This window comes from Callorhinus ursinus, unplaced genomic scaffold (genome assembly GCF_003265705.2).
Source record: "Callorhinus ursinus isolate GAN/ISIS: 27379988/994484 unplaced genomic scaffold, GSC_fseal_2.0 scaffold8, whole genome shotgun sequence".
NCBI classification, from domain to species: domain Eukaryota; kingdom Metazoa; phylum Chordata; class Mammalia; order Carnivora; family Otariidae; genus Callorhinus; species Callorhinus ursinus.
Window position 1 is genome coordinate 36555018 of NW_027397070.1, and position 18468 is coordinate 36573485.

Below are 18468 nucleotides of genomic sequence, written 5' to 3' on the forward strand. Positions count from 1 at the left end.
CTATACTACTCAAAGCAATCTACACATTTAATGCAATCCCTATCAAAATACCACCAGCATTTTTCACAGAGCTAGAACAAACAATCCTAAAATTTGTATGGAGCCAAAAGAGATCCCAAATAGCCAAAGCAATCCTGAAAAAGAAAAACAAAACTGGAGGCATCACAATTCCAGATTTCAAGTTATATTACAAAGTTGCAGTAATCAAAACAGTATGGTACTGGCACAAAAACAGACACACAGATCAATGGAACAGAATAGAGAACCCAGAAATGGGTCCACAAGGTTGTTGACCCATTATGGTCAACTAATCTTTGACAAAGCAGCAAAGAATATCAATGGAAAAAAGATAGTCTCTTCAACAAATGGTGTTGGGAAAACTAGATAGCAACATACAGAAAAATGAAGCTGGACCATTTTCTTACACCATACACAGAAATACATTCAAAGTGGATGAGACCTAAATGTGAGACGGGAAACCATCAAAGTCCTAGAGGAGAACACAGGCAGAAACCTCTTTGACCTCAGCTGTAGAAAATTCTTTCTAGGCATATCACCAGAGGCAAGGGAAACAAAAGCAAAAATGAACTATTGGTACATCATCAAGATAAAAACCTTCTGCATAGCAAAGGAAACAATCAACAAAACTGAAAGGCAGCCTATGGAATGGGAGAAGATATTTGCAAATGACATATCTGGTAAAAGGTTAGTATCCAAAACCTTTAAATAAATTGTATCAAACTCAACCCCCCCCCAAAAAAAACCCAAAAATAATCCAGTTAAGAAAAGGGCAGAAGACATGAATAGACATTTTTCCAAAGAAGACATCCAGATGGCTAACAGACACATGAAAAGATGTTCAACATCACTCATCATCAGGGAATACAAATCAAAACCACAATGAGATACCACCTCACACAATTCAGAATGTCTAAAATTAACAACACAAGAAACAACAGGTGTTGGCGAGGATGCAGAGAAAGGGGACCCCTCTTACTGTTGGTGGGAATGCAAACTGGTGCAGTCACTCTGGAGAACAGTATGGAGGTTCCTCAAAAAGTCAGAAATAGAACTACCCTATGATCCAGCAACTGCACTCCTAGGTACTTACCCAACAGATACAAATATACAGATTCAAAGGGGTACATGCACCCCAATGTTTATAGCAGCCTTATCAACAATAGCCAAACTATGGAGAGAACCCAAATGTCTATCAACTGATGAGTGGATAAAGAAGATGTATATATATAAAGATATATATAAAATGGAATATTACTCAGCCATCAAAAAGAATGAAATCTTGCCATTTGCAATGACACGGATGGAGCTAACGTGTATTATGCTAAGTGAAATAATTCTCACTCATTTGTGGAATTTAAGAAAAAGAACAAATGAACCTATGGCAAGGGGGGAAAGAAAAAAAAGGAGAGAGGGAAACAAACCATTAGAGACTCTTAATGATGGAGAACAAACTGAGGGCTGATGGTGGGAGGTGGCAGGGGATGGGCTAGATGGGTGATGGGGATTAAAGGGGGCACTTGTTGGGATGAGCATGGGTGTTGTATGTAGGTGATGAATCACTGAATTCTACTCCTGAAACAAATATTGTACTGTATGTTAACTAACTAAATTTAAATTAAAAAAAAAAATCAGTGACCAAGAAGGGAAATTTGAAGCTTAAAAGCAACATGTAAAATTCATGTAGTAATTGTTAATGTTTTCTGAAAGGGATGGTTAAAGAGGGCATTTCAACAACACTGATTGTCAACTATTCATTATAAATTAAGGTTTGGGGTTGAAATTTTGGTTTTATTAAAAAATTTACTTTGTTTCTGGTCTGAATCAGCCTCTTATTAAAATCAGAAGCTACATGTTTCTAGTCCACGAGAACAACCAGACTGACCAAGCTAAGTCTGTGATATTCTTTCCTGAACTTCTGTAAATAGAATGCAGAAGTCCCCTGTGTACACAATCACACTGAATTAAACTCCCTTTGGCTGCATTCTTCTTCACTTCAAGGGAATGAAAAGGAGCTAGATAACAAAGTGATGATGCAGGTGATGGCTAAATCTTCACTGCAAACCTGGCTCTCAGGGAAATCTTCACTACTTCTATCTATACCCAGATGCTTGAACCAAAGCCCAGAAAGGCATCCTTCATACCTCCTCATTTATGCCATCCCTAAACCCTAATAATTCCACCAACTGAAACATGTCTGCTGCATCTACTTCTCCCCATCTCTATTGCTCCCAGCCCAGCCCAGGCCACCATCATCTTTTGCCTAGACTACTGCAACAGTCCCCTCCCTGGTCCCCTACCATGCTCCTCCTCCTCTGACCTAACTTGTTACACAACAAGTAATCCTTGTGGCCAGATTTGTCTGCTGCCCTTGGAATACAATGCAAAAGCCTGACCCTGAATAGCCAGGCCCCAGCTTTCTCTTCTTTTGCTTCCTGCAATCCAACTACACTGGCCTTTAAACTTCACAAACTTAGCCACTCATTTTCTCTCTCTTTAGGATTGTTCACCTGTTTTCTCTTCACCTGAAATATTTTTCTGCCCACTTATCATCTAGCCATCTCTTACTTTGGGGCTCCATTTTACACTACTGCCTTAGAAAGACCTTCCCTGACACCAGCTCCCAATCGAAATTAATCCCTGTTATTCCTAGTCACAGCACCCTTTCCTTTTCTTCACCATGCTTATCATAATTTGTAATCATATGCTGGACATGGGTTTGTTGAATTCCTGTCTCTCCTCCCAGACTCTGAGTTCCATGCAGTCAGAGACCATGTCTGTTTATTCATCACTGCATCCCCACAAGTGTTTGTTGAATGATCAAACACAAATATAAAAATTCTGATTCCTATTTAAATCATATAATCAACAATTATTAGAGCAATGCTAGATATTGTCAAGAATTATAGATAAGGACCGTGCTAGGTAGTTTTCTTCAAAAAACAGACAATTCTATGAAAAAAAAAAAATCAGGGATTCCCAAGCAGATTTCCCCGCACTCTGGAAATTTGTAAATTTAAGTCATGGAGTCTATCCTATTTTTTAAGCTTGTCTTCTGGGTGAGTGATATCTACAGATAAATTTAAGCTTTTTAGAAGAGTAACAGCAGAACAATCCCTGAAGCACATATAGCACATGCTATTTGGGTTAAATAAAATTCTGGCACAGATGGCTAAACAAGAGCATAAATAACTAATATGTCATAATCCACAATATTGATTTCTGGTAGATGCCTCGCTCACTTCCACTATGGAATAACAGAATATAAGGCTGGTATCTTTCCTGTTCTTACAGATACACCTTTACCCCCAGCTCTATAGCAAGGTAATGTGTGTGTACGTGTGTGTGTGTGTGTGTGTGTGTGTGTGTGTGTGTGTAGATACATACATTTTGTACCTTCCACAATGAGACTAATTATTATATGATAATATTGGCAACATTAAGCAGACTATCACTGTGGGAGTTTGAAGTATGCAAAAAATATCTGTTATTCAAACTTGTTCAGCTGTCATCAAAGATAAAAATATGCCTCCACTTTTCATCTCCTTCAATATCAAAGGTACATGTTTAAGTTTCTCTGTTTCTTTGATGGCATTAACTTCAACGTTTTTCCAACTAGCCAAAGTGGTTTAGAATGCATGAGATTCTTTAACATATATTTCTGAAATTCTAATGATAGGAATAATAGCAATTTTGCTATAGAAAATATTTCTTCATGCACAAAAAAGAATGTTCAACAATTCAAAATTCCTACTTTTAATAGTTGGCATTTTGTTCATGAGAAGATGGGCTTCTAAAAAGTATACTGGTCAGAATTATTAGAAACAAAATGTAACGGCAGTAATGAATATAGGACTCATAGTCTTGGAATACAATAGAAAACCTTCACCCTGATATAGATAATGACAAACTTTTACTGAATTTTATTATAATGAAATTTCTTAAAATACCTGAAGCCATAAGACATTCACTAGTTATATAATCTTGGACAAAAGCGAAATCAGTCAAAATGTGTTTATCAGGGGGAAAAAGCATTACATACTTAATTTTTAAGCATTTTTCAACCTTGCGAATAAACAAACCTTGTTTTTGCAAAAGATGTGCATCTGTGAAGGGATTATATATTTTCTTTGAAGTTAACCTTTTAAGGCAATCAACACTAATGGCTAGATAACTAATGAAGAATTCCAATTAAAAGATGAGACTAACTTGCACACCTGGTAGAAGCACACAAGTGAGGCTTTTCTGAATGCATTTACAATCTAATTAATTTTCTAAAGCATTGTTCTATTTTTTTTTCTATTATCTATGCAATAGGAGCTAATTGTGTAAGGGAAAGATACAGATCACAAATTCCTTTCTCTCCTTTGGCCAGCTTTCACAGGGCCAGTTACAGAGAGGCTGACATTTCTGCCTTCTTCTTCAGCTTCTGCAAGTACTGCCAGATACTGAGCTAAAGAGAACTGATGTTTCTTTGGCTCTAAATGGTAGTTATTTGTTGGAGGGAAGAGTGATGTTTGTTTGGGGTTTTGTTTTTTTCTCCAAATAAGTAAGCCCTTGGTCAAATGAGTCCAAATATGACTTAAAATGTCATTGAGTTAATTCTTTGTTTTCTTCAAGTTAAAAAACACACACACACACACAACAGAAAGAAGGACAGAAAATCTCCCCTACCTTACCTTATCTAGAGAAAATAGGAAAAGGTGAATATTTATTAAGCTCTTACTATAATGAGGTACCGTGCAAGATCTGTTACATTTATGGCTTTGCTGAGTCTTTCCACTGACTTGCAAGGTAGTATTTACAATCCTAGGGAGGCCTAGTGTTTCACCATGGGTAAGGTCTAGAGCCGGGACAAGAGTCTGTGTCATCACGATGGAAATGTCTTTGCTCTGTGGAGAGTTCTGTTCTCTGAGCCTTAGAAATGTTCCCACAGAGTCTCAGAAAGATTGCCAGTTACTTTGACTATGGTTGCTCTAGGAGAGAGAAAGACAGCTTTAGAAATGAATAAGGAGAATGTATCACACCTTTCATTCCTCACACAGAGATAAGGTATTTTGTTTCTGAGCCCCATTAACGAAGCCACTCTTTTCTTTTCACCTATAATTCCTTCTTTGGTCCATCATATTTACATATATTGGCTGCATATGATGTCAGTTGTGGACACGTTTCATGCCCTGACATCAATCAGTATAGTTAATTATCAGGAATTTACTTTGCACACAACACTCCTAGGAGGTACAAAAGAAGTACATGGGAAAATTCTTACCTCCAAGGATTGATCATCTAGTTAGGAAGACCAATATTCCACTGATTGTGAAGCCAAAGAAGACCCTCAGATTTCTAGACTAAAAGTCTAAAATTTTTAAATTTTTTTTGAGTATAGATGACACACAATGTTGCCTTAGTTTCAGGTGTACAGCTTAGTGATTCAACCTCTCTATAAGTTATGCTGTGCCCACCACAAGTGGGGTGTTCCCATGTAACACTGTTACAATGCCATCGACGGTATTCCTTATTCTGTAACTTTTATTCCCATGACTTATTCATTCAATAAGTAGAAGCCTGTATCTCCCACCCCCCTTTACACATCCTGCCCATCCTTCCAACCCCCTTCCCTCTGGCAACCATCAGTTTGTCCTCTATTAATTTATAAGTCTGATCCTGCTAAAAGACTAACATATTAAAGGCACCTTTGACAGAGATGGGGAAACAGCAAAGTGAGTAAGTCCGTTTGAAGCCAAAACTAATGATAACTTCCATTCTGGCCGCCACTGGGGTTTAGATTACTTGTGAGAAACACAAGAAGAGAAATTCTGTAGGCCATTGGAAACACAGAACCGGGACACAGAGAGGATACAGTTTAAATTATGACAGAGGACAAGCTTGCTCCGAACAGCAGGGTGAAGATGTGTAAGAGAGATGGTTGAAGTTTGAACCTGGAGGACCACTTATTCTTCAGGAGAGGGGAGACAAGGGGAAGGGAGGGACAGTTCAAGGAAGGGAGGAGAAAGGGAACCCGAAAGGAGGAGGAGGGGCTAGAAAGAGAAACCAAGAAAAAGGGCCAGAGAAAGTGCAAAGTCATGAAGACCAAAAGACAAACAAGTGTGGGGAGAGGGTGGTGGAGCATCATCTCAAATCCCGCAAAGTCAGAAAATAGGAACAAATAAAAGGCCTTTGGATTCACAAGGATGCTCGTTTGTAATCTTCTAGGACATTTTAACATTATAGTACAGCCGGAAATCATTTGAAAGAGGTGCAAAAGGAAATCATTTGAAAGAGGTGCAAAAGGAAATGGTGACCAAGAATCAAAGACATCGACTACCGTTGGCGTGTTCAAAGATTTAAAACATCTAAATGATAGTAGTAACTAAAAGCACTGACAAAGTATTTGTTATATGCCAGACACTGTTCTCACTACTTTGTATGGATTACTTCATTTAATCCTCACTCCAGCACCATAAGCTAGGTACTCTTTTTACTTGTATTTTACAGAGGAGAAAACTAGGTACCAACAAGTAAGGCACAGAGCTAGCAAGCACTGGAGTCAAGACTCTCATGCGAGCCTATGGCTCCTAACCAACGTGCACACTGCCCCTCACAGAAAAAAAAAAAGGCATTATTTTTATCATTGTGTTTATTATGCATCCTCAGTGCTTATATCAGCGCCTAGCACATAGGAGGCACTCAATACATTTTTGTTTCACTAATAAATTATTAACTAAACAGAGTATATGCGGGTCAAGCAAAAGGATGGGAGCTGTTTTGGGGGGATTTTATTCTGGGCCCATTCAACCCTTGTTGAAGAATTTTTCTGTTCTCCCAATGCTATAACTATATGAATATAAACTTATTGTGCTTTAACTTGCCCCAAATAAAAAATATGCCAGCAGACAGAAAAGGCTTACAGAAAAGATCAGGATAAAGATTAACTTCTCCCCTCAATCCAAGTGAGTTGTTTGATTTTCAGTCAAACTTGGCGATCTGAGGCTGGCCCTGCCATCTCTAAAAAGCCAAAATCCATTTTCTCTCGTCTGTGGGATTCTGTCCCGAACTACAAGCTGCTCCTCAAGGCAAAACTCACTCAGAAGATACTTAAACTGGGAAGGATCGATTCCCAAGGATAAAACTTGCCATCTCCTAACTGTGAAATTATTTTTTAAAAATTTAACTAGAATCTACAAATCTCTATACACTTTTCTTGTACAAAACAATCTAGCTTTTAAACCCTTAGAGAGTAGAACAAAAGCAGTAGGAAATGTTTTAGCTGTACGTCAAGTTGGAATAGGAGATGAGCATGAGATCGCTTATATGTTCACCTCTCGTGCTCTCATGAGTCCCATGTGATCTGCCCCATACAATGCAATTTCCGCTCTCAGATATACCCATTGACTAAATATTTTAAACTATTCAATCACTTATATAAGCTTACCTAATAGATTTAATCAGCATTGTTTTTGAAAAAATCAATTATGGACTTGTTCAATTTAGGAGACAAAATCAAAAAGCAACTAATACTTGGTGCTCTGTGCTCTTCACAGTGGAAGATGTAAAAGTATTGTGAGGTATGACCCATATCATTAAGGAGCTTATTTCGTACAGCAACATGTCCATGACTTTCTAATTGTATGTCATTACCTCTACGAACTGCTATAACTGTGCCTCTAAGCTCAGATCTCAAGTCCCATACCTTTGTAATTAGTATTTATATTTTTCTAATGGGACCAGACCCTGAGAAACAAATCTATTTCAACAAAATTTCAAATAGTTTTCAACCACTCTTCCTTTCTAAGTTTTTTTTAACTGCTCTTCAATTAATTTTTCTACCTTTTCCACGTGAAAACTTAATGTATCACAAAACTACTATCTAAAATATATACAAATATCTCAGGGTGCCTGGGTGGCTCAGATGGTTAAGCCTCTGCCTTCGGCTCAGGTCATGATCCCAGGGTCCTGGGATGGAGACCCGCCATCGGGCTCCTGGCTCAGCGGGGAGCCTGCTTCTCCCTCTCCCTCTGTCTCGCCCCCTGCTCATGCTCTCTCTCTTTGTATCTCTGTGTCTCAAATGAATAAATAAAATATTTTTTTAAAAAACAAAAAATAAAATATATACAAATATCTCTTTATTAGTAATAGTACCACATACAAGCAAAAACTAAAATAATGTCTAAAATTCACACTCAATATTATCACTTCCACCATTCAATCAAATATTCCAAGACAAAGCATTTCCAATATTAACTTCTATATTTTATAAAATGGGAATATTTACATGATTCTTTTTAGTGATTCTTTAGCAATGACAAGGAGTCATGCCATATATATTATAAAGCTAAGAGTATTTGGTGAAACATGAGGATTTTTTTCGGCTTTCTTGAGGTATAGACAAATAAAAATGATATGTATTTAAGATGTACAACTTGATGGTTTCATAAATGTATACATGGTGAGGTGATTACCACAATCAAGTTAATTAACATAATCATCACCTCACATACTTTTTCTTTTTCCTCTGTGTGACAAGAACATAAAGTGGGATTTTTAAAAATTCCACTGTGTTATTGGTACAGGAAAATGTTTTATAAATGTCCATTTCTTAGAGCACATCAAACCACTGTCTTTGACTTGAATTTCCACAATAATAATTGCCACTGGTTTTGGATTCTGACTTTGTTATTCATGTTTACTGGATTTCACAACATATCTCCTTTATTCATAAAAGTGCTGTATGGAATGTTTTAATTTTTCCAATTAAAACTAATTTTGTTTGGGACATTTTGAAGCATCTCCCAATATTTGGTTTCTAACCCTAACAAAAAGAAAAAGAAATTCCTGAAGCCAAGATTCAGACTTGCTGATTGGCAAGAAACAAAACCTCTTCAAGTAGCATTATCTCCAACCATATTCTGGGGAAAGTTTAATAACTTTGGAGAACTTCAGAGAATATTTTATCTAGCTCTGTATTTTATTTTAAAAGTCTGGATAACATCAAAATACTAGAATCCTACAATCTCCTAGGAAAATAACTATAAATCTGTGAACTATCTTTCAATAAAATCAAAGCACTGTCAGGAACTGATTCTACTTCACTGATTTAATATGAATTATATCAAGACATCTGGTAGAGGAAAAATTTTGTTGAAATAGAAAATATATATGGACATTATACGGCGTTTTTCTGCAAAACTTTTTATTTCATGGATATCACCACTGCACCAAAAATGGTTTATTACAATAAAGTTTTGTTCATCTGCTAAAGTAAATAGTATACTAGTCTAAAATGTATTTAAATATGTTCCTTTACGTAAACTGTTTTTATTAATAGCCAATTTATTTAGTCACAAAATGTTGGTCGCCATCAACTAAAATAAGACTGTAATAATTAAAAGAAATGAATACGTTTTTTCATTTCACTTCCTTATATATCTTACATTTTAGATATTTTCTTCCAAGAGTAACAACTAACTACATTGGTTTTAACCTCCAATCAAACTCGATGGAAAAATCATGAAAACAGAAAAAGGAAGACAGGCACTACTTGGTTCACCTGTGCCAGAACCTATAGTGACCTCTTGTGGTAAATACTATCTACAGAGCTTTGGAGAACAAGACCTTTTCCTAGGCCAGACACTGGAGAACATAGAAGCATTGTTCCTCCGTGCTAGCAAACAGCCGTCACCAACAATGGAAGTAAAAGACAAATACTAACTAAACTAAAGGATTTCTTGTTGGAAGTCTACTCAGTCGTTGTCAATGAAAATATTCATAGTTGCTTTCTTCTATTAAAAACTATAGTGTCTTATATGGTTCTTTCAGTAGGGCAAAGGATGGCTGGGGACATGGAGTTCTTAACACCCCTGCTCCTGGAATCAAGCAAAAGATAGACAAAGAGGGCAATTTCTGGTGAAGACAAGAGTGAACTGGGATAAGCAGCGTTCTGGTCAGCAAAGCAGGCTCTAGAGCCAGAGATAATCTGCTGGTTTATTTATAAATACAGTTCAGGGAGTGGTCAGTATAATTTCAACCTCTACGATGTATTAAAAGTAAAAGTGATACATGGTATGACCTGGGTTAAGCAATGCTTCAGACACTATGCAGTTCTGTCACTATTTCCTGAATAGTGGTTTAGATGTTAAAGAAAATCTTTCAAGAAAAAAATACCATGAACATTATATCAAAAAAAATCATGTTTTCACCATTTTTTACCTTGGATACTACTAAAAAGGTATGATACCTTTTTTTGGTTTTATTTTTAAAACATTAGTTCTCTATTTCTTCTCCTACAGGTTCCCTTTTAAGATCTCAGTTTTTACAAATGCTAATTATAGCAAAAAAATAATTGTGGATTTTCTGTAAAAGGTGACTGAGTCAAGAACGTGCTTGTAGAACATAAATATCTCAAGCCATAATGGAAAATCGAATATATTGAACTTCTCTTGCAGGATAAGTGGTTGATAAAATACTACCTTTTCTGTTTTCGTCTTTCCTGAGCCCCTTTTTTTCCTCTAAAGAGAAAAACACTTCTAGTTTTTCATAATGTTTAGAATATTAAAGAACAATAATCAAATTCTAATAAAAAGATATTAAATCTGGTATGTGTCATATTTCAAAATAGCAACCTAGTTCACTGTCATGGACACTAATCATTTCTGCCTATTTGTTAAGGAATCAAAGACAACATACAAATAAAACGTGCTGCCCAAGGACATAGGTTGAAGGCCTTGGAAGTGTTGTGTTTTGTTTTGTTTGAGTCTAAAATTTCACCTATAACTCTTAAATATTCTTGATTTCTTTCAGGTATTTACCCTCTACCCACAGGTTTACTGCTCCCTACAGCCCAATGTACACTGATGAATAGCTTTCATAAATAATTGAAATTTAAATAAGGGAAGATAGCCTAATAATGTGCCAGATGCCGGTTCAGTCAATAAGCACTTCAGGCTGAGGCCTTCTATGAGACCTTTCACAGATGTGATGAACTAGTTCCCAAACTTTCTGTTCCTAGCAACTCATTTTGAACCTCCTGGCCAAAAATGTATTTAACCTTGCTATTACACTTATATTTTTGACATTTACAACTTCTTAGACGATATCCACTAGAATCACATGTTAAGAATTATTGTAATTCCTTTCATTTATCTAAAACTGATCTTGTCTTTTATCTTAACACTAAAAAGAGGAATTCCCTACTTGTACTATTTTGGGATTTGGCCATAAAGTATGTTTGTATTCATCCTACTCAATAGCCCTCATTATTTTATTTTACAGACTTTGAATCACTAGTAGCAATTTGAAATGCTTCCCCATAACAGACTGAGTCAACCAAATAAGGAAAATAAAAATCCAATCTCAAGAGGTGTAAAGAAACTGCAAACAGGAGCTAGTACTACTGTGGGGCACAGAATACAGCACTGTTCGTCTGGGAAATTGCAACTGAAGAATTACGAACTTTATCAGGAAGTGCTCCATTTTAAAAGCTACATCCAAATAGACCACACTTCATGCTCTTTTGTTCCACGTCATCAAGAAGTTCTCTGATGGATGTCTAATTGGCTGAGATTTCAGTTCATTAGTGATATCCATGGACAAATAAGTGCCTGACGTTTTTCTCTGTGTCTAACACTTTTCCGAATCTGATATCCCCCCCAATTCTGTATCTCTGTTTCTGTATTTCCGTTACTTTCCACATCTCTCTTTTGCTCTTTGTGTGTGTGTGTGTGTGAGAGAGAGAGAGAGAGAGAGAAAGAGAGAGAGTGAGAGAGAGAGAGAGCTTTTTCCGGTACCTCTGTCTTTGTATGTGGCTGAATGGTTTTCTGTTTATCTCCATACATCTCTCTGTACAATTTCTGTATCATCCGACACTCATTAAAAGATCTGATCTTTTCATATGAAGAAAATGATGTTGTATCAGAAAGAGAAGCATTTCATGGGGTAAAAGTAAATAGGCAACCCCAGCCTATCTTTCTTCAATTTCTTTCCTTTCCACTAAAGCTCTGCCAACACCTCACTTTCAATGTGGTTAAGTTAGTGAATAATGAAATCTTCAATGTGACAAACCTCATCCATCTGTGAGAATCCTGAAGGGAATTTTCTCTGTGAGTCTCAATTAAATAATTTCTCAGAATGAATCTTTCTATTTCTCTGCCAAATCATATAGAAATGGCAACAACTGTGGGATACTCCCACATGAATGTGCAGACCAATTTAACACTGTAATTCTCAATTTCTGGGGTTCTTCCTGTAAAAGTAGTACTGAGACTTTCTAGTTTTTACTACCTACACATGCACATATACCTAGCTTACATGTCCAACACATTTCAAACAAAGCTCAGAGGTATTGAGTAGTGGTATTAAAAGTTAGCCATAAGCAATGAGAAGTGATATTTTAAATGCCAAAACAGATCAATTTTCATTTGCACTTGGTGTTATTTATGGAAAGAAGCATTAAACCAATGAAGCAATTATATAGGGGAGGTGTCAAAAAGATAAAACATTCATTAATTTGGAGGGTAATTGTAAAATAGAAGCAGCAGAAGCAGATATTTCTAAGCCACATTAAGGTAAAGTCTTAATTTCTTGTATATCTGCAATAAGAGATATTCCAAAAACTGGCTCATCGTTCAATCTGTAGAAGAAGTTTCAACCACAGATGCTATATTAGTCAACTTCAGTCAAGGAATTCTCATCTTCTTTCTGGTTATCATGCAGAGGAACAGAGTCTGTGGGTTTTATTTTTTTAAGGCCTTCTCTGAAAAGTCCTCTCACAGACCAAATTGCATGGAGTTGAAATAACCCAAGAGGATAAGAAAGCTCAAATAAAACGTATGTATCTTAGATAGTTGATCCCAATAACCTTTAAATTTCCCAAATGGGTTGTTTTAATAGTAACATCCCGTTGTACTCTAAGTCTTCGCTTAATATACATAAGGGTAATGTATAAACACAGAAATTGCCTACCGTTATGAATTTGTATTTTGTATTATCATAAAAAATCAAAAATACATTTGAAATCACACTGGAATGGTTAAAAATACTATAGATTTTTTTAATTAGACTGAGACTATTAGCTACTTTTTCAACCAAAAAGTCTGCTCTAGACTTGTAAAATATCAGGTGTTGACCAAAGTGGAAGAAATAAAGTCACAAGCTTCGAATTAAAACCAAATATCACAGCAGAGATTTATGAAAAATGCCTTGCGACACTTAAATGTAGATAGTCCCAAAATCAGGGGAAATATCTGCAAGCCTAGTTTTAGAAAAGATCCTAATCTAAGAATTAGTATAATCTAGTCAACCAATTCAGGGAAAGCATAATTATTTTTTTTAGTGTGACCCTCTCTTACCCACTAGGCAGAGAGCTTCTTGAGAACAGAAGTGTTTTCACCATTTCTTTTATCCAAAGGACCCCAGAGAGTGTCTGTTGTATATGGCACCCAAATAAATATTGTTTCAATGAATGAGCAAACAATGAATTATGGAACTGCATAGAGTATTTCCATTGTTCTACTGTAATCAATATGCAGAAATATCTTTCTCATAAGTCTCCAAATAAGAGATCTCAAAATAAAATAACAGGCCTCTAAAGGAAAAAACTTTAAAGGATACTTCACATATCTTGCTTTAAAATTGGAAATTATATAAAAGAATTAAAAAGACATGAAAGATGGAGATTTCTGTAACATGCAAAGTTTAGAAGGTCTTAAAATGTGAACTATATAATGATCCCGATTCAGAATATCTTGGAGGAAATGAATTTATAAATGCATGGCATTTTAAAGACACTTTAAGGCAAGAAAACCTTACAATCAGTAGCAAAGTAGAATGGCATTTCTAAAAATTCTTTCTCCAGTTACTTTAAAAGCACGGTAGCTATTGCTTCCCTTTTACATTTCTCCTGTCTAAGTCAAATCAAATATATCATATAGATTAATATAGACCAATGCACACTGAAAAAAAATTAAAGAAACTTTAAACACGAACTTAACCGTAGTAATTGCCTTCCCATTTTTCAAGTACTCTATTAGGTTCAACTCCAACTATTCTCCCCTGCACAAGGTTCCTTTCAGCAGTGCTCATTGGACCCAAAAGCCATTCCAGAGACTTAAATCTTATTAAGTAGCCACTTTCACAGCCATTCCCAACTTGAGGGAAACGCTTCCACTAAGATTAACTCTAAGAATTTGATCAGTCCCTGAAGTCAGCTTGGGGAAAAAATGTGGGGAAAGGATGAGCAAGAAATATATCCCTCATCAAAGCAAAACTCAACTTTATTCTCCAGTTGAACCTACACCCTACCAGCTCTCTCTTCCCTTCCTCCCCTTCTGGGCTCTGGACAGGTGGGTGGTAGGTGAGTATGTCTTGGAGAGGGGATGCAACTAACTTTCCTCCACCACCTTATTCTGCTCCCCACCCCGAATCAGGTCCCACTAGTAACTGAAGCCACCAGGTAGAGCTGTCTGTATCCCCCTCCCCCTTAGGAGAGGGATGGGATGGGGAGGATGGGGGGCGCGCGTGGGCAGGATGGAGGTGGGGGTGTTCTGAACTGCAACTCTTCTTACCGCTGGAGCGCCTGACGATGTTCTCCAAAAATGTGTTCTGCGGTGCCACCAGCCCTCTCTTGCCCCCCGGCATCCTGGGTCTGAAGAGCGGCGGCCAGGATCCGCGGCGGGGGAGGGGGGGATGCAGGAAGAGAAGGTGGAGGAAGAGGAGGAAAAGGTGGAGAAGAAGATCGAGCCGAAAGAAGTGGGGGCGCGGCGGCGGCGACGGCGTCCCCTGACTGTGTCTCCAGCCGGACCCGGATGAGCAGCTCTGGGGAGGAGGACCAGGCAGTTCATGGTAGTAGCGCTCCCCCGGCCGCCGCTGCCCAGTCTGTGGCGGTGCCGCACACGGGGCTCGGGAACTGCAGGCTCCGCGGGGCACAGTGCGCCTGCGCCGCCCCCGCTGTCGCTGTCCCGCCGGTGCTGATGCTGAAGCTGCTGCTGAGGCTGCTGCCGCGGCGGCGGTCGCCTGGGCGCGGACTCAGCATTTCTCCCGCTGCCCCGCGCCCCGGGGCTGGGGAGCGGGAAGTGTCAACTCAAGCCCTCGCTCCCAGTCCCTCTCAGTCCAGATGCGGACCTCTTTACTGAGCCTTCCTCTCCTCCTTCTCTGGCCCACCCCTCCCGCGCAGCTGGATCGCGGCTGCCCAGCTGAGCCCAACTTCTGCCGGGCGGTGCGCACGGTGGCCGCTCCTCTCTCCCCGGAGATCCAGACAAACGTTCGCTGTCCAATGGGGCCACGGAGCGGGAGAGGAAGTGAGAAGCGAGCAGGATGCCAGAGACAGCAATGGACAGTCGGAGGGCTTACATCTCAGCTTCTCCCGCCGGGGTCGCGAGCCCCGGCTGCTCCCAAAGACGCGGCTGTCAGGGCGAAGGTGTCGAGCAGCTCCCGCTCCAGCTGAGGCTGAGCGCCGAGCAGGGACTGACTGGGAGGCGCGCGGGGACGCAGAGCAGCCACCTGACGCTGCTACCGCCCCCCTCCGGGCTTTGGCGCCCGAAGCTCAACAGAAGAGCCGTCAGCACCCGCCCTGCCCTACGCCCAGGAGCCGGGGCCAGTTAGGGTCTGCGCGCGGAGAGCGTGGGAATGGCCCCTGCCCCTCCGGCTGGAGCTGGCGCGCGTGGGAGCCTCCCCAGGGCCGCGGAGCACGGGAGGCGAGCGGCGAGCCCCGCTACCCAGGTTAAGTTGCGGGAAAGGTTGCACTTAATGCAAGGAGTAGAGGAAAAGGGTGAATAATTCACACCAGAGAGAGGAGTGCAGTGGGCAGCATTTGTGGTGGAAAAACAGTAAAGGTGGTGGGAACGAAGCAGCACGGGGGGGGTGGGAGGAGGCTGCAGGAATCTTCTCTAAGAACCCTCCATTCGCTCAGAACCAGGGACAGAAGTGGAATCTTTAGAATACTTAGTCCAAAAGCCTGAAACTACCCGGAGAAGGGGAAATGGCATTAATTGTGAATGTAGCGCGGAGGGATGGAAGGAAAAGGGGGAGCTCACGCCGAGGCACCTTTTATCTAAGGCAGAGGTTCTCAAGGCGGTCCCGGACTGGCAGCATCTCCTAAGAACCTGTTAGAAATGCAAAATCTCGAGCTCTACCTCAAAGCTAGGTAACTAGAACACTTGAGACGAGGGCCAATAATCCGTTTTAACAAGCCCTCCAGGTAAATAGAATGCATTCTCGCTCAAGTTGCAGAAGCACGGATCTAAAGCTTCCCCTTCAAAGGCTCCACTGGGCCTATCCAGAAAGAATGACTGCTAAGCAGGTTCAAGGACTAAGGACAAAAAGTGCGCGCTGCAGAAGCGAAGGATAGTTGTGTGGGGGGCGTCCCCTTTTGCTGGGGTCATAATATGCTAGGCAACCCCTGTTAGAAATGGTCAAGGCTAAATTGCTACGAAGCGGCAGGAATCCTCAGGCTGGGGTCCCAGGAAACATCTGCTCAGTTCCTGCCTTGGGCAGGAAGGAAAGAGAGAAGGTGTCTGACTTTGTTTAGAAACCCCTAGATTACCAACCGCTGGCCTCGACTTTCGATCACTCTCTCTCCAGAGCACCCGGGGAGAGGGGAAGAGGCTATTGTCTGTGACCGAGAGACACAGGATCCAGGTTTTAGCCTAGGGCATTTTCCCCCTCTCCACTCTGAAATTTCCACCCATTTGCCCAGAGCTTGGGCGGCTGAGTAAACCCGGAAGGTTGACGCAAGGCAAAGAGCAGTTTGCTGGACTAGGATTCCTCCCGCAAAAAAATCAAGAGACTGTGGAATAACACTAGGCTATTTTAGCTTTCTACTCAAGTACTGCTGGTGGTGCAAGTTAACTCCCCTACAGCTAGAAGGTCTTCTAAATACATTGGGGTGTATTTAGTTAAATAACAAGGGACTCAGGCACGCACTGGATCCGTCTAAACCGCCTGCCACCGACAGGAGTCAGAGATGTGGCTGAGGTTACAGCTCCCTCCCTGCAGTTGACTGGGTGTGGGTTAGGGGCGGGGCGAAGTGGAAAGGCGTTCTTAAACACACGAAAGGATTCCTCCCTCCCCCATGGGTCTTATATAACCTGTGTTTATGGGGACTAACCTAATGTAAGGACACACCATGGTCCCTAGACTAATGAGCCATTCACAGACTGGAGTGGTAACAGACAGACTGGTAAATATATATATAAATATATATTTAAAACATATAAAATATATATATTTCATAGATTGCTATCCTAGACTTCCAACGTGATAAATCCATTATCATTATTAACAGGAATATATATATATAATATATTTATTTCATAGATTGCTATCCTAGACTTCTAACATGATAAATCCATCATCATCATTAACAGGAAATACTTCAGATCTATATGTTCTTTTGCACATCATCAGCTGCCCACATCTCGCCTCTGGGTATTGATATAAAACCTCTGTTTCCCAGCATTTCCCATCTAGTATAAATATCTCTGTTCCTAATCACTCCTCTGTGGGTATATTAGCTCACACTTCCCAAAGAGGAAACTCTTTTGGACTCCATTAAGACACAGTCACACAATTACTGGTAGAACTTCCCCATTTATTTCCATCTGCAGATTTAATTAAAATGACATTTATCTTTTCTTCTTTGTCCTTAATTGTATAGCATTATAAACTTTTGGATTATTTTAGGGTGCCTGGGTGGCTCAGTCGTTAAGCATCTGCCTTCGGCTCAGGTCATGACCCCAGGGTCCTGGCATCGAGTCCCACATCCGGCTCCCTGCTCGGCGGGAAGCCTGCTTCTCCCATTCCCCCTGCTTGCATTCCCTCTATCGCTATCTCTCTCTCTCTCTGTCGAAAAATAAAAATAAAATCTTAAGAAAAAAAAAGAAGTGGTCAGGTTCTAGGCACATTTAAAAGGTAGAGCTGACAGATTTAAAAAAAAAAACTTTTGGATTATTTTAATCATTGTAAAAAATTAGCAGTTATAAAATGTCAGACCTCTGGCTTCCACGCTTTTCTTAAACTTCGAGTTTAAATTTTCATTTTACAGAGGAAGAAACCAAGACCCAGAGTGATGAAGTACCTAGTCCGAGACGACAGAGTGCTTTAGAGGCTGCACTGAACCTAGAATCAAGTCTTCTGACCCTGTAGCAAGAGCTCCTTGTAAATAATAGAAAATAATCTGATGCTGCCTAAATATTGGTAACCACCAGCAACATCCAGTGATCTCTGTTGCCATCACTGATTTTGCAGCACTGCAGAGAAGAGAAACCCCTGGCAACAATTTGCAACAGCTAGCTCCTAATCAAAATAGAGCTAAGGAAAATAGAGTGGCACCATACGGACTGACGAGCCCTAAGGAATGTGCTGGCAGATTGCAGCAAGGTGCCAATACAGCATTTTAAAAGTGTTTTGCAGACAGAGTCCATATGTGGTAACCAAACTGCAGGATTTAACAGGTGAGAG

The 18468-nt window shown here is 39.8% G+C and overlaps 1 protein-coding gene across 1 annotated transcript in view; it reads right to left on the reverse strand.

The window, feature by feature from the left end:
- The window catches only part of KCNH5 (potassium voltage-gated channel subfamily H member 5), a 313954-nt gene extending 299251 nt beyond the window's left edge, over positions 1–14703 (reverse strand). Inside the window, exon 1 of the mRNA XM_025870498.2 lies at positions 14577–14703. Within this exon, the coding sequence (XP_025726283.1) occupies positions 14577–14649 (73 nt within the window). The 5' untranslated portion in view covers positions 14650–14703. The remainder of the gene's footprint in view (positions 1–14576) is intronic.
- Between the last annotated feature and the right edge of the window lie 3765 nt (positions 14704–18468).